The sequence below is a fragment of the Linepithema humile genome, chromosome 6 (assembly GCF_040581485.1).
Source record: "Linepithema humile isolate Giens D197 chromosome 6, Lhum_UNIL_v1.0, whole genome shotgun sequence".
In the NCBI taxonomy this organism is placed as follows: domain Eukaryota; kingdom Metazoa; phylum Arthropoda; class Insecta; order Hymenoptera; family Formicidae; genus Linepithema; species Linepithema humile.
Window position 1 is genome coordinate 28,669,495 of NC_090133.1, and position 13,093 is coordinate 28,682,587.

General features: G+C 41.1%; 2 protein-coding genes across 3 annotated transcripts in view; both read left to right on the forward strand.

The window, feature by feature from the left end:
* The window catches only part of LOC105671259 (solute carrier family 7 member 14), a 78,137-nt gene extending 70,322 nt beyond the window's left edge, over nt 1-7,815 (forward strand). For both annotated transcript variants that reach the window (XM_012365238.2, XM_067356797.1), the window contains exon 14: nt 5-7,815. In XM_012365238.2, coding sequence (XP_012220661.1) covers nt 5-390 — 386 coding nt within the window. In that variant the 3' untranslated portion in view covers nt 391-7,815. The remainder of the gene's footprint in view (nt 1-4) is intronic.
* A 1,942-nt stretch (nt 7,816-9,757) lies between these two features.
* LOC105671381 (protein obstructor-E) lies at nt 9,758-12,957 on the forward strand. Its single transcript, XM_012365500.2, has 4 exons — nt 9,758-9,924; nt 11,548-11,820; nt 12,038-12,431; nt 12,509-12,957. The coding sequence occupies exons 1-4, from the start codon at nt 9,864-9,866 to the stop codon at nt 12,564-12,566; spliced, it is 786 nt and encodes a 261-aa protein (XP_012220923.1). The 5' UTR covers nt 9,758-9,863; the 3' UTR covers nt 12,567-12,957.
* The last annotated feature ends 136 nt before the right edge of the window (nt 12,958-13,093 follow it).

A 13,093-nucleotide genomic window follows, 5' to 3' on the forward strand; every position in this document is an offset into this window, starting at 1 on the left:
TCAGGCTTCATCATGTACTTCCGATACGGCATCAAGAACAGCAGTCTGGAGGAGGCGAACGCATCGGCGAACGACGACACCGTCGTCGGTGGCGGCACGGCCGGCAACATCGAGCTGACCGTGACCGACCACCACATACGGCAGCAGAAGCCGTACACGGCGCCGGATCATAGCATCTACGAGAACAGCCAGCAGTTGGACGCGTTCGGCCAGCCGGTGTTCGGCAGCACGAACTTCGGCGGCACGCCGAGCATCAGTATCAGCCATCATCAGCCTCTGCAGAGGCAATCGGCGGCGACAGGCGGCAACCGCATCGACCAAACCGCGTCGACGACGACGGCTAAGAAGCTGTTCATCGATCAGTCGAGCTTCCCCTCCTGGGACGATTGAGGAGCGCCGCGCGCGGTACCGAGCGGATATTAACGTATACAGAACACACGAATGGAAAGAAAGGGAGAGAGAGAGAGAAAGAGAGAGAGAGAGAGAAAGAGAGAGAGAAAGAGAGAGGTATTACTATTTACTACGTCTGACAACATGTTCGCGCGCGAGCGCGCGACTGGCATCGGATAATCGCCGATGAAACCAGACCCTTCGGAGATTGCGATGGTTTTCAGGTTCGATCTTTCTGCGCTGCGTGACGGCATTTCGGAGCGCGACGAGCTTTCGGCGAACGATCATCGAGATCGCTCGAAATAGATATTCAAAAGGAGCCATTTCTAATCGTATTAATGCTGACACATATAGCTGACTGACGTTTAACAGATCATCTATTGAACTGTTACAAATTTTAATCGGAGAAAAGGATGAGGGATGAACTAAATTAACTTATAATCGATGGGCGAAAAGGAGGCGACTGGAATTTTTTCAGGCATCTCTTCGAGCACTTTTGCGCTGCTCGAAGACGTCGCGCTGATGTTTCTGCAATCGCGCTCATTGACATTCGTCATTTATCCCTTCAAGTAAGTTTATTGTCGATCTCACGAGTTTGTGCAAATATTCGGCTACGTATGAATAAGTTGCAGGACTTGAAAGAGTCCTTGTTAACGCTCGATCGTCCGCGCGAAAGTAACGTCTTTTCCTTCCAAGTGCGCGCGACGAGATCGTCAGAAAGATTTGGTTGAAGTGACGTCAGCAAGGTGGGAGGCCAGGATCAAGCGATACTCCGAGGGTCGAACTTGTTGACTACTATTTGGGACGAAGCAAATAATTTTGCGGCAATATTTATTATCTTAGTTGTATAGTACTGTCGTTGACGAGATCGCAAGCGAGAGGAAGGGGGAGAGGGAGATGGGAGGAGGAATGAGGCAAAGAGTAAGAGCTGAGCACGATGACGCGCAGGGAGGGCGGGAGGGGGGGGGAAGGGGGAGATAAGGAGGAGGATGAAGAGACCATTACCATTAATAGTATAAGGCGAAACTTGTGTTTTCCAAGAGAGCGTTCTAACTGCTAATAATAAGTTTAAATTTATCGCTAGTCCGCGAATGAGAAGCGAGTGCGAGACGAGGAATGACAGTGTCGTCGGAGCGTAAGGGTGAATGAGAGAAACGCGAGAGAGAGAGAGAGAGAGAGAGAGAGAAAGTGAGAGAGCGAGAGAGAGAGAGAAAGACAGTGAGAGAAACGAGACAAAGTGACGAGGAGAGCGACGTATGCCTGAGAAAGCACGTTTCGAGAACGAGTCCGTAGAAGAGAACATTTTAATGAAGGAAAAAAAAAATGAAACGTCATCTTGCCTAACTTTAGTCTTTCCCAAAAAAGAAAAAAAAAAGAAGTTTAGTCTAATATATTATAATCGTATACCTAAGCTTACTACAATACTTATATACGTCTTACCTCGAGTAAACCCTTTGATTATTAATTTACACGCAATTTGTATAAATTATCTAGGACTTAAGCGCGTCATCTCCCAACTGACGAAGAGGTTGAAAAGAAGTGAAGGCGATTAGCTCGGTTTAAGGACTCACTGCAGGAAGAATAGACCTATTAAAAAGAATTGATGAAAATTTCAGTTTGCGGAAATAGCGTCGTAAACCCTTCCAGTATCGTAAAATAGAAAATTCTAATTTTAACTCCACTTAGCAGCGTCTATTTTTCACTCTCGTTATTTTGGAATCCAGTAAACTTCTCACTTGAAATTAAGACATATCGAAATGAACCTTGAAAGGGATCTCGCGAATGTGAAAGAAGACGGAACGAAGCCTGGTTGTTTCGGAGAAGTAAGCCTCCTCTCTTCAATTGCTTTTAATTCGTCTATTTCTTATCAATCAGCGGATGTAGACGGGAGACGAAGCGGGATAGGATTTCGTTTTTCGTGTACATATCTTCGGTGTTTCGAGACAAACCGTTTCTCCGTACGTACGTGCACAAGTCAGTTGTGCTTCTCTGTCCGCTAGTGTGTTCCGCGCGATGAATCGAGGATAGCCTTCAATGTTCCCGAGTAATTAAGGTCGGGAAGAGATGCGCGCCCGTGTCTCCGAGCCGAGCGAATGTGCATGCCGCCGCACTCGATTACATATTCACGTCACGAAGAGTAACTCTTCTAATTAGCTTCGGTCGAGAATAGTTTCAGACAACGGAGGATACGTGCCACCCGCCGCGGCACGTGATACTCGCGATATTATTCTCTATCGGTTTTGATTCAACTCCCGCGGATTGATCGCGAGAGTCGCAATTGTCAGAGAGCGAATAGGAACGCCGCAAAATACGCAGGAAGCTATAACGAGACGCTGATCGATCCGCAATCAAGTAATGCGGCTGGAAAGTGCATTATCGATCGGGGTGAATTTACGTCGCGAGGATGCGAAGCGCATGCCTTCGCGTAGTCACGCATGGCGTGCGACGGTCTTTTAACCAAGATGAATCGTTGTTACCTTAAAATCGTTTAATCATCGAAATGTTTAAAAGCGTAGCTGATCTCTGTTGCATTATCCTGTCGTTAACGTTATTAGTTGATATTATCCTGCTTGTTAATGGTCGTTTCTCTGTCGTTTCGCTGGCAACGGAGACACGCGCCGCGCATACTATTCGACATTCGATTCGTGCATCTTCCAGAAGAGCGTCGGCGGCGCGCCGCAACGCCGTCGATCACTCGAACGGGCGGGGGAGGTCGTCAGCCAAGTACGAAGACCTTTCCCGCCCACCCCGGGCGATCGCTTACGCGAAACTGTATTTCTTCTCGTGTCTGTATTTACTTTCGTCCAGCTGCTCCGCCACTTTACTACTTCGTTAGGACGCCATCGTCCAGCCGTGTGCGGAAATCGCCCCGCGGCTCTCGAGTCGTCCGACACTCCGCGTCCCTTCCCCACGTACGAACAGAATTCGATGATAAGGCGACGATAGAGGGGCTCAGGGTGCGATCGATCAACGCTTCGAACGAAATTATATCGAGAAAATGAAACGAAAAACCGATTATTCTTTCAGAATAAAAATTGGGTTCTTAGTAAGTTGGATAATTATTTATTTTTTATTAATTGGAAAATTGATTGAATTTTAATGCTCTCCATTGAATCGTCTACAATAGTCACAAAAATGCACATTATGTATAGATGAAAGAGATATTCAGAGGTTTAATATTATCGGCGAGATAATTAAATATTAATCATTAATTATCGAAAGATGAAATATTGTATGAAGGACAAAAGCAAAATGAGTACAATAAAATTGAATCATTAGGAATATATATTAAAAATTAATAATTTGACATTTATTAATACATATTTCTATAATATATTTTCCAAGTAAAAATTTGCATCTTTTATAATTCATGTACATGAATATGATCTCTTTGTGTCGCAACTGAGAGCAGATTTGTTTTACAGCCGCTCTGGTTTCCCTTCGCTGTTTATCGCGCCTGGGTCTCTCGACGGAACCGATTAATCTCTAAGGAAAAAGAGAAAAATATATATATATATATATATATACATATATACATATACTCTGTGATCGAAACTGTTGTATCTCTAACGGCGACGACGATGGACGTCGATCGTTTCGTGTTTCCAGTGGATAAAATTGATTCGAGGATCAAAAGGGGAGATACTCGACACGCTATGTAGGGGCAGGTCGAGAGCTCGCGTCTCGCTTTTTTATTCTCTACATATCGATCGGTGATCTTTTCACATATCAGTCTTGCGCACATTCGCGGCGCGAGATCGCCGTGGATCATTGTGTGATTATAATAGTTAGCGTACGTTTGACGATGTTCCGATATATATGTAGAATACTTTCTACACACGAGACTGTTCGATTTTTTAGGCGATATACACGTAGGATGGCTAGAGATTCGCGCCTACGCTCACGGTCGCGCGGCGTTTTCATCCGTTTTAAGTTCGTTTTGCCGAAACGAGTCGTCTATCCTTTTCTCTTCGTTTAAATTCAACTGAGACTTCAATCAAGGGACTTGACTCTTCGGTGTAATAGCGCTTTAATTTAAGTTTCCAAGTGATTCGGCGCGCGATGCTTGAACATTGCAAGAAGAATATCGCGTCCAATTAAAGTTCTATCAAGGAGGAAATTATCTAGTCGTGTTATCTAGTCAACTGAGTCAAATTTTAAGAGGTGGAGCGCAGGCGCGAATTTCGCGTTTGCAATTGCGATTTGCAATGCATCTGTTCCTTTTCTTTCCATCTTGACGCTCCACTCCTGTAACAATGCGGATATCTGGCGGAGAATCGTACGGTTGCGCCGAGTCCACGCCACCGTGATTTCACTGCGGGAGAAGCCGGTTCTCACAAGTGCAATGCGCGAATCCAGATATATTTATACGACACTTATCTTCAGAATGTAAAGCACAAACTTTATGCCATTCGGCCGTTATACATATCTACTTTACATTGTGCACAATGGATAAATGGAGAATGTCGAGAGAGAGAGAGAGAGAGAGAGAGAGAGAGAGAGAGACGCACCTTTGAAATCAATTAGCAATCGTTAATCGGGTTAACCGCGAAACGTGCGAGCGTTCTCTCGTCCACGGTGACGTTGACGCGCGTCGGGATTTGCGATACTCTAGATATCCGCACTGTCCATCCGCAAGCACGCAGCCGTTCGCGGCATCGTGATCTACGACGGACGGGAATTTAATTCTGTAAAAGAACAGTGCCTGTACACATCTCTCCAGACGTTAGACGAGACGTAGAGATCCTTTCCTTGAAACGACAAAAAAAAAAAAAAAAAAAAAAGACAAAAGATACGGCGATTAAAGGGGCGTGAAAAATGACGAGGAAGCTATGCCGCAACCCTACGAAATTTATTTCTATTCGCTCCTACGCCACGGAGAAGTTATTGTGTTATTAGTTATTTCGATGCCTCACACTTTCACGCGAGCCGTCGAGATCACTTGTTATTATGAAACTTTACCGAAGGAATGCAATATATTTTATAAAAGTATATATTTATAGACTCACATAAATGAACATATCAACAGCTCTTCTTAAACGACTTTTTATTATTAATCAAACCGACTGAAAAACCACGTGTTCCGATCAATGCCTTCTTTTCGAATCGACTCGATTGAATCTTAAAGCTTGCAAGCGGCATAGCTTCTTTATACTTTTCAGCCCGGTCAATTCACGTATGCTACTTATGCGAATAACGTTGTTAATAAAGCAGATCCCTACGGGATTGTGTATTTCGTTATATCTTGGGGATAAGATTACGTGTGAAGTCAATAGCAGAACGATAAGGAGGACGCGGCATTTTACTCGTTGCTTCTTTAGTTAGTCTTTCGAATTCTTAGATAGGAGGAAATGGCCTATTGCGCAGAACGGCGGGGACGAGGTACAAACTGCAAAGTAAAATTTAAGCGAGAGAGAGAGAGAGAGAGAGAGAGAGAGAGAAAGAGAGAGAGAAAGAGAGAGTAAAAGAGAGAAAAAAGCCCTTCACTGCTCTGAAGCGACCTGAACGACTCGAAACGTTCGAAGAGCGTTCGGACTACTTCCGACGTTTTCGGATCGGATGTTTGATTCAACGGAGCACGTTGTATCGAGTTTAGCGGACCTCGCGCAGGTGTCACGTAATGTACCTTGACAGTTTCAGGCGGCTGTAAGTTGAAAGTATTAGCTTCCACGAAGAAGGCGTGACGCGGAATAAAAGTATCGCATTTTCAATCGAGTCAAGTGACGACTGTGAGACCGCCATTTTTCAGCTCGGGGGAGAACAAGTGTCTCTCCAGTGGACATAAAAAGTGGAAAAGTGAGGCGAACGCTCGGCACTATTGGCAATAGCAGGCAATAATAGTTTAAAATAACGTTCCATGTTTTTCTTTAAAATGGAAAATCAGTTTGTGATAATATTTCCGGTTGGAAGTGCGATATGTAACGATAGGATAAGAGATCGGCGGTGGCTGAGCGACAGTTTGTCTTCAGGTCGACGACAGCGCGTATGAAAGTGTACGAAGCTAACGGAAAGGCACGTTCTTCGCAGAAACGAAGCGCTAAGAGTGATAGGGATCTAAGAGCCACTTATCTGTAACAAAACCGATTTCATAGGAATACAATAGAATAATACAATGTTGAACATATACGACACTGCAATGGACGAAGTAGCGCGCAAGTTGTTTACTTTGTATTTTCTCTTCGTTCTTCTCGAAAATCCTCCTCTTAACAGATTATATCATTCTCGGCACTTCAAACACGCGATCGGGTGCATTAATGCGTCCGCAAGAATATTTTACGCGACTCGCTAATTTTTTTTTCGTTCTTTCAGAGCAAAATATTGAGAACTGTAGAATTAATTATTAAGATATGAATCAACGAGATGTGGTTCTTAAAAATAAAAAAAATTAAACACAAGATAAATAAGAACCGCAAAGCGCTGCTTAAAACACAAGATCTATAAAATATTTACCGAAGTGTAAACGTTTCGACTGCGGAAGCGATATATGATAAGGAAATAAATATATTTCTCCGATTTTGCAGAGAAATTTGACCATATGATTGACCAAAATCGCATAAATCCGACGCATTAATGCGCCCGATCGCACAGCAGTATTCCCGCGGTGGAATTTGTTCTGGAAGCTGCATCCGGTGTTGCATACAATTGCATCTTTGATATAAATATTACGATATTATAAATGCAAACGATATTATTAAATATTAAATTAACTGGTAGCGGTTTTAATCTCCGTACGTAAGTAATTCACGACAGAGCGTGACAAAACGCGCCTCGCAAATTCCAGTCGCTGGCAAGCACAAGATATCCGTATATCGGATTTGTAAGAGGCAGTGAGTACATTGCGTTACCTGCATCCCCGTGCTGATCGATCACGCTCGCGTGGACGCCGAATGAGCCGGCAAGATCCGGGATTGCAAGCTTAATGGGGAAAGAAAGTGAGCAGGGCTCTTTGCGTTGCACGTGTTGGAAAATGGAAATGCGAAAGCGTTCTTTAATGCTCGGCGAGTATCGGAAGTATCGCGAGAACGATATTTTTCTCGTTTGCCAGGAAAGCACTAGACGTAAAAAAAAAAAAAAAAAAAATGAAAAAACAGAGAAAACTTTCTTGTTCTTAACCGAGGCAGAGAGAAAGGGAGAGGGTGAAAGAGAGAACGTGAGAGAGCGAGAGAGAGAGAGAGAGAGAGAGAGAGAGAGAGAGAGAAAGAGAGAAAGAGGAAGCGTGAGAGTGTGAGTGATGTATGTGCAATGACGATATACTTTTTTTTTCCTCTCGGGACGGTCGGGTGGAGGGCACTCGAGGTATCTCGGGAAGATATATGCGCACGAGAAGGACAGAATTTTCCATGTAATATATATACCCTTACGTAACTATATACGTTGTTTAATATTGATAAGGATCAAAAATAAAAGTGATTATTCAAAAGCTAACGACCCCAGTGCAACGTTGCTCGATATTTCCCAAATACATTTCCCGTGTATCCATGTGCAAAATCCTTTCAGTTTTCCATTAATATTGATTATGATTTATCTGTGGATTGAACAGATCTCTCTTTCTCTCTCTGCAAAATTTTTCATTCTTTTTTTATTATTTATTTTGTTGTAAATTTATTGCATGATATTTTATTTAAACGTTTATTTTTACATGTATAATATTTTTTTAGGTTATAAATAACTGCGGTATCAATAAAGATAAAGGTAAAAATAGAAAGAACTGAACACAAATATGACGTAAGATAGCATGTGTCATAAGAGTGAAAAGTTTGGGCAACATTAGAAAGTGAAAAGTAAATTCCAAACTTTCTTACATTCAACTTAAAAAGAACGAAGTATTTTTAATTTTACTATTTTTTATTATTATATAATTTCTGGAAAAAAATCGTAAACAGAAATATTGTGTTATTTAATATTGTTATGTTATTTAATATGCGTTATTTAATATAATGCAATGTTCTTTCAGGTGAAGTAGTATTGATCTTTTGCTATCGCAAACGGCGCACGGCGCGCGTAATCAGTAGTCACTGACCGACATTAGACGGACGTGTCTAACGCGAAAGTCATTCGCGCAATAACAACGCGGCGACGATCGGACATTGATGTCTACATTTATCAATGAGCAGATGATTCGCGAAATGTTTATACCTGAGCACGTAGTTGTGTCACCATTAACATTTCTGATTCATCAAGTCTAACGTGTCGCAATTCAAGCGGAAACTATTGACATAAAATATTCGGAGAATTGTCAACAATATTTTTCCGTGACGTAATCAGTTGCTCTTGCAAGGTAAGAGACTACTTAATGTCCACCTTCCACATTCGAGACGACTCGCTCTCGTCGATATGAAGAAAATGTCAAGGCTCTATTCCGCGAAGCGAAATGCTTCTCCTCTTCGTCGACACGAGCATCCGTGTATTTTCCGCCTTTTCAAATTTGTAAATTTTATCTCTATAATTATTTAATCGTTGAAATTTTTTTTTATGATAATACATAATAATATTAAACAATTCTCAGTTGCATTATATATTGAAAATTGATCTTTCTTTTAGGATTGAGTGAAGTATCCTGCTTATCCTTGTGTTACATAAAAAACGAACTTGCAGCAACAATGTTTGATAGATATATTATTATGTATTTAACTTGATGCTAGACTCATTGAATCGTAATTGCATATTGAATAATTCTTTCGCAATTTACGTACGTAAATAATATCTTACGTAAATAATATCTTTACGCACCAATTTATGCAATTACTGCTGCGTATGAATTATGCAGAAAAGCAGACGCGAATAAACACGCGTCTAAATGCAGCGCACATTACAGCCTGCTCTTTGTTGGGAATAAAAGAGAGTCGGCCTGTGCAATATTGCCATTCCTGTGCGAGGAGACAGACAAGGCTGACCGCGGATGACATTTCTTATCCTGACATTCCTACAGATCGCCGCAAAGTTAGCAAGCTTCGGAATCCAGAGAGGATACTAATGTTAAATACAATACAGGTTATTCATTTATAGATACAAAAAATTTCACAAATTGCTCAAAATTTACGTAAAATAATTTATCGGGAAACAAATAATTTCTTTCGATTCAAAACGTAATAAATTCCGATCTTTTTTTTTTTTAGTAAAAATATATATGCGTATATTTTAAATCGATTACGTCACACATTACGATTTTAATTTTATATTACGTGCCGAGTTAAAACGAAACGAATGCAGAATAAATGAAGCTCGAAGTGAGCTCACCTTTTCGGCCACGGCGTGTCACGCGATCACGCCTTTTACTTTGAGAGAAGAACAGGATAATTTCTACGGCCGTCGACGAAGGCAACTTATGCGCGCGTGATCCTCTCCCGCTCTTCTCATCCGTGCGCGAAGATGATAAAAGCATGCCAGGTGGCAGCGGCGCGTCGTAGTCTTCCTTTCGGGATCCGGCCAGAAGGAACCCGTAGACGCGTGATACGACGACGAAACGTGCCAGGATGGCCTCGAGACCGATCGTTCATCTGCTGATCGCCTGCGGCGTCTTCGCCGCGACGACGTGTGAGTAACACTACCCTCCGGTGTTATCCGGCATGTTCGAGAAAGTGTTGTACGCCTCTTCGGCCGTCTCTTTGGCAATCGCGTAGATTCGTCTCTGCGTTTCTCTCGTACGTTTTTAAGTTCGTAGTGCTGTGGCTCGTAATGTGTGATATAATTTTTTTCTACACACGACATGAATTTCGGGCAATGTGAATTTTTTGTTCTTTTCATTAAACAACTGCAAAGTGATTAGAAGAATTTGTTAAGCCAACCTTTGTTCTGTTTATTTGTTAATTAAAAGTATAAGATCAAAAAAATTATAGCTTTCACTAATTGGAAAACATTTAATTACTCTTTTAATTACAGTAAATATGCAAACATAATTTTTAATAATTAAATATTAAAATAATATAAAATATATCGTAACTTTTATTTGATGAGTGATGATTAACTTATCAAAATTCATCAAGCATTTGTCTAAAAAATTGTTTATCCGAAAGAATGAAATATTTTCAAAGTAGTCATATATAAAGATATTAAGTAATTATAATACATGTAATTATAATACATGTAATTCCCAGGCAGATTAATGAGGTTGGCTAAGATCCAGGGACGTTTAGAAAATTTGCATACATTTATTTTAAATTAAATTCGAATTAAATTCGCGATTAAATTCGAATAGCTATTGTATTGCCGACAGCTCACTTATAATTAAATAATAACGTTGTAGTTTGCGTTATAATTTATTATATGGAAACAATTTTTGTATTTTTCGTGTTTTTTTTATTGCGAAATAGCCTTATTAACGAGTGACTGATCTAACTAGAAAAATTTCTTTCGAAAGAAATCTTTGATAGACAAAATTAAGGCTTGTCAGCTTAACGACGGATAATCGAGTTTGTAATCAACTGTACTTTCTCTCGTTGTTTACACTCATTATCTTGCGCAATCTCTGCTCCGCGGAAATTCCTCGGAAAACATCTCCGGTCGATAGTTTTCGTGCACGAAACCATCGCCGTCGTTTCTCAACTTTTCGTGATATCCCAGGGCTCCAATATCGAATCAGCGGTATGATATATTGTTTTATTTCTGCTTTTTTGTGTACGAAAAATTGCGAGTAGGAAAAGCTTTTCTTCAAATCAAATAATGTATAATTTTTTTTTTACAAATTTTTGCCGTGTTTATTCTTTTATTTCTCAGACTTGCTAAGTCCACTCCGATATTGCCCACGGCAAAATCGATCACAAGTGGCACGCAGACATTACGTAAGCGATGCGCAGGTAACATTAATGTATGCGAAAATGTCTTCGTTGAGGTCGAGAGCGCCGGCGATCGCCGAACTTTCGCCATCATGCGATAATCGCATACGCTGCATTAACGCGCCTTATTAATACCATCTGTGGACGGACTCGTTGAACAGGTTTTACGTGCAATATCGCGGTTTATAGCAGCATGTTGGAGCTGTTCTTAATCTGCGAAAAGATTTTTATATTCTGGCGCAAAGGAAAAATTCTATTCCAAGCACGCAGCGTGTGATCCGTCGCGTAAAATCTGATTGCTAACGTACTTAAATTTGACATTACGTAAAAGATATGGAAAATGTAATCACGAGATTTCTTTAAGAAGAAATTTGTTGTATTTCAGCGCTCCATCAAAACCACGTATTTTCAAATCAGTTTTTCAACAATCAGCTAAATCGCGGTCCGCAGCAAGTGTCGCTAAAACATACGGCGTCATGTCCGGAAAGGAACGGCCGCTATGTGATGCGCAATCAGTGCGACGCCTATGTCGAGTGCCTCGACGGAATCGCTGAGGAGAAGCTGTGTCCCGAAGGATTAGTCTTCAATCCTGAAGCTCGTTTCAACTATCCCTGCGGATATCCGATTGACGTAAATTGCGAGGGCAGGCCAAACTTGCGTAAGCTACTTACAATTCAATTTGTAACCTTGTTGCTAAATATTGTTCAAAATTTGCTACTAATTTCAACGATAAAAATATTTTATCGATAGAGACAGTTTTATTTATTGGGAATTAATATCTTTTTTAATTTAAATCATCGGAACTGCAATTTTGACTTTTTTGTGAATTTGAATTAATCGTATTGACATGTAGTTCATTTGTAATTCATTTTCAGAGCCGGCGAGTCCAACTGAAGATTGTCCCCATCAGTACGGTTATTTCAAGATTGGCGATCATCAGCATTGTGGTCAGTTCATGAACTGCGTGGACGGTAGGGGCTACGTGTTCGACTGCCCGGAGGGCCTGGCCTTCAATCCGGAGAGCTACCGGTGCGATTGGCCCGATCAAGTGCCCGATTGCGACGCCGAAGCTTTCCTGGGCTTCCGCTGTCCGGAAACGAGGAACAGCTTGTTTCAGGGCGGCGAGATTCAGTTCTATCGCAGCAACATCGATTGCCATCATTATTACATCTGCGTGAATGGCCGACCGCGGCTGCTAAACTGTGGTGTGGGAAACGCTTTCAATGAGCTCATTGATGCTTGCGACGCCGCGGAAAATGTCACTGGCTGGTGAGTCACGTTTGAAGACATTGATAATATTCACATCGTAGAATAATAATAAACAATTATCGCTTTTATCTTTTCAGCGAACACGAAGCGATAGCAAGAACCACGCCGAAACCTAAACAAACTAGGCTTTTCTAAATGTAAGTGGGCTTGAAGGATGAGGGCGAAACTTCACCACAATGCAACAGTCCTGAAGAAATGGTAATCAAGAATTGGTAATAATAAGGTGCGCATCAAATTCCGACATATGGTATGACATATTTTTGATATAAAAAAATTATATATAAATATTTCCCTGATGCGTAATTGCAAATAATTGCGTATTTCTAAAGAAAGAGCAATGCAGCAATCGAAAGACCCGAATAAAAGATCCCACTATAATATATGACATATTCGGATAAACATTAATGCCATAAATAATGTATATACTGATGAATAAGTTACTTTAAGAATAGCTATATTTACGGTAGGTGCCTATTTAAGGTATAATAAAAATGTGAATGTTTTGTGAATAAAGATAGAAAAATTATTACACGCGTTTTGCCGCGATTGCAGGGATCGGCAATTGCGTCGCGCATCTTGAACGCGATCCTGGCATTGAACATCCTGTAAAAATGGAGTAAGTTGTATATAGATGTAGAAAGAGAGTGGGAAATATTATAGGG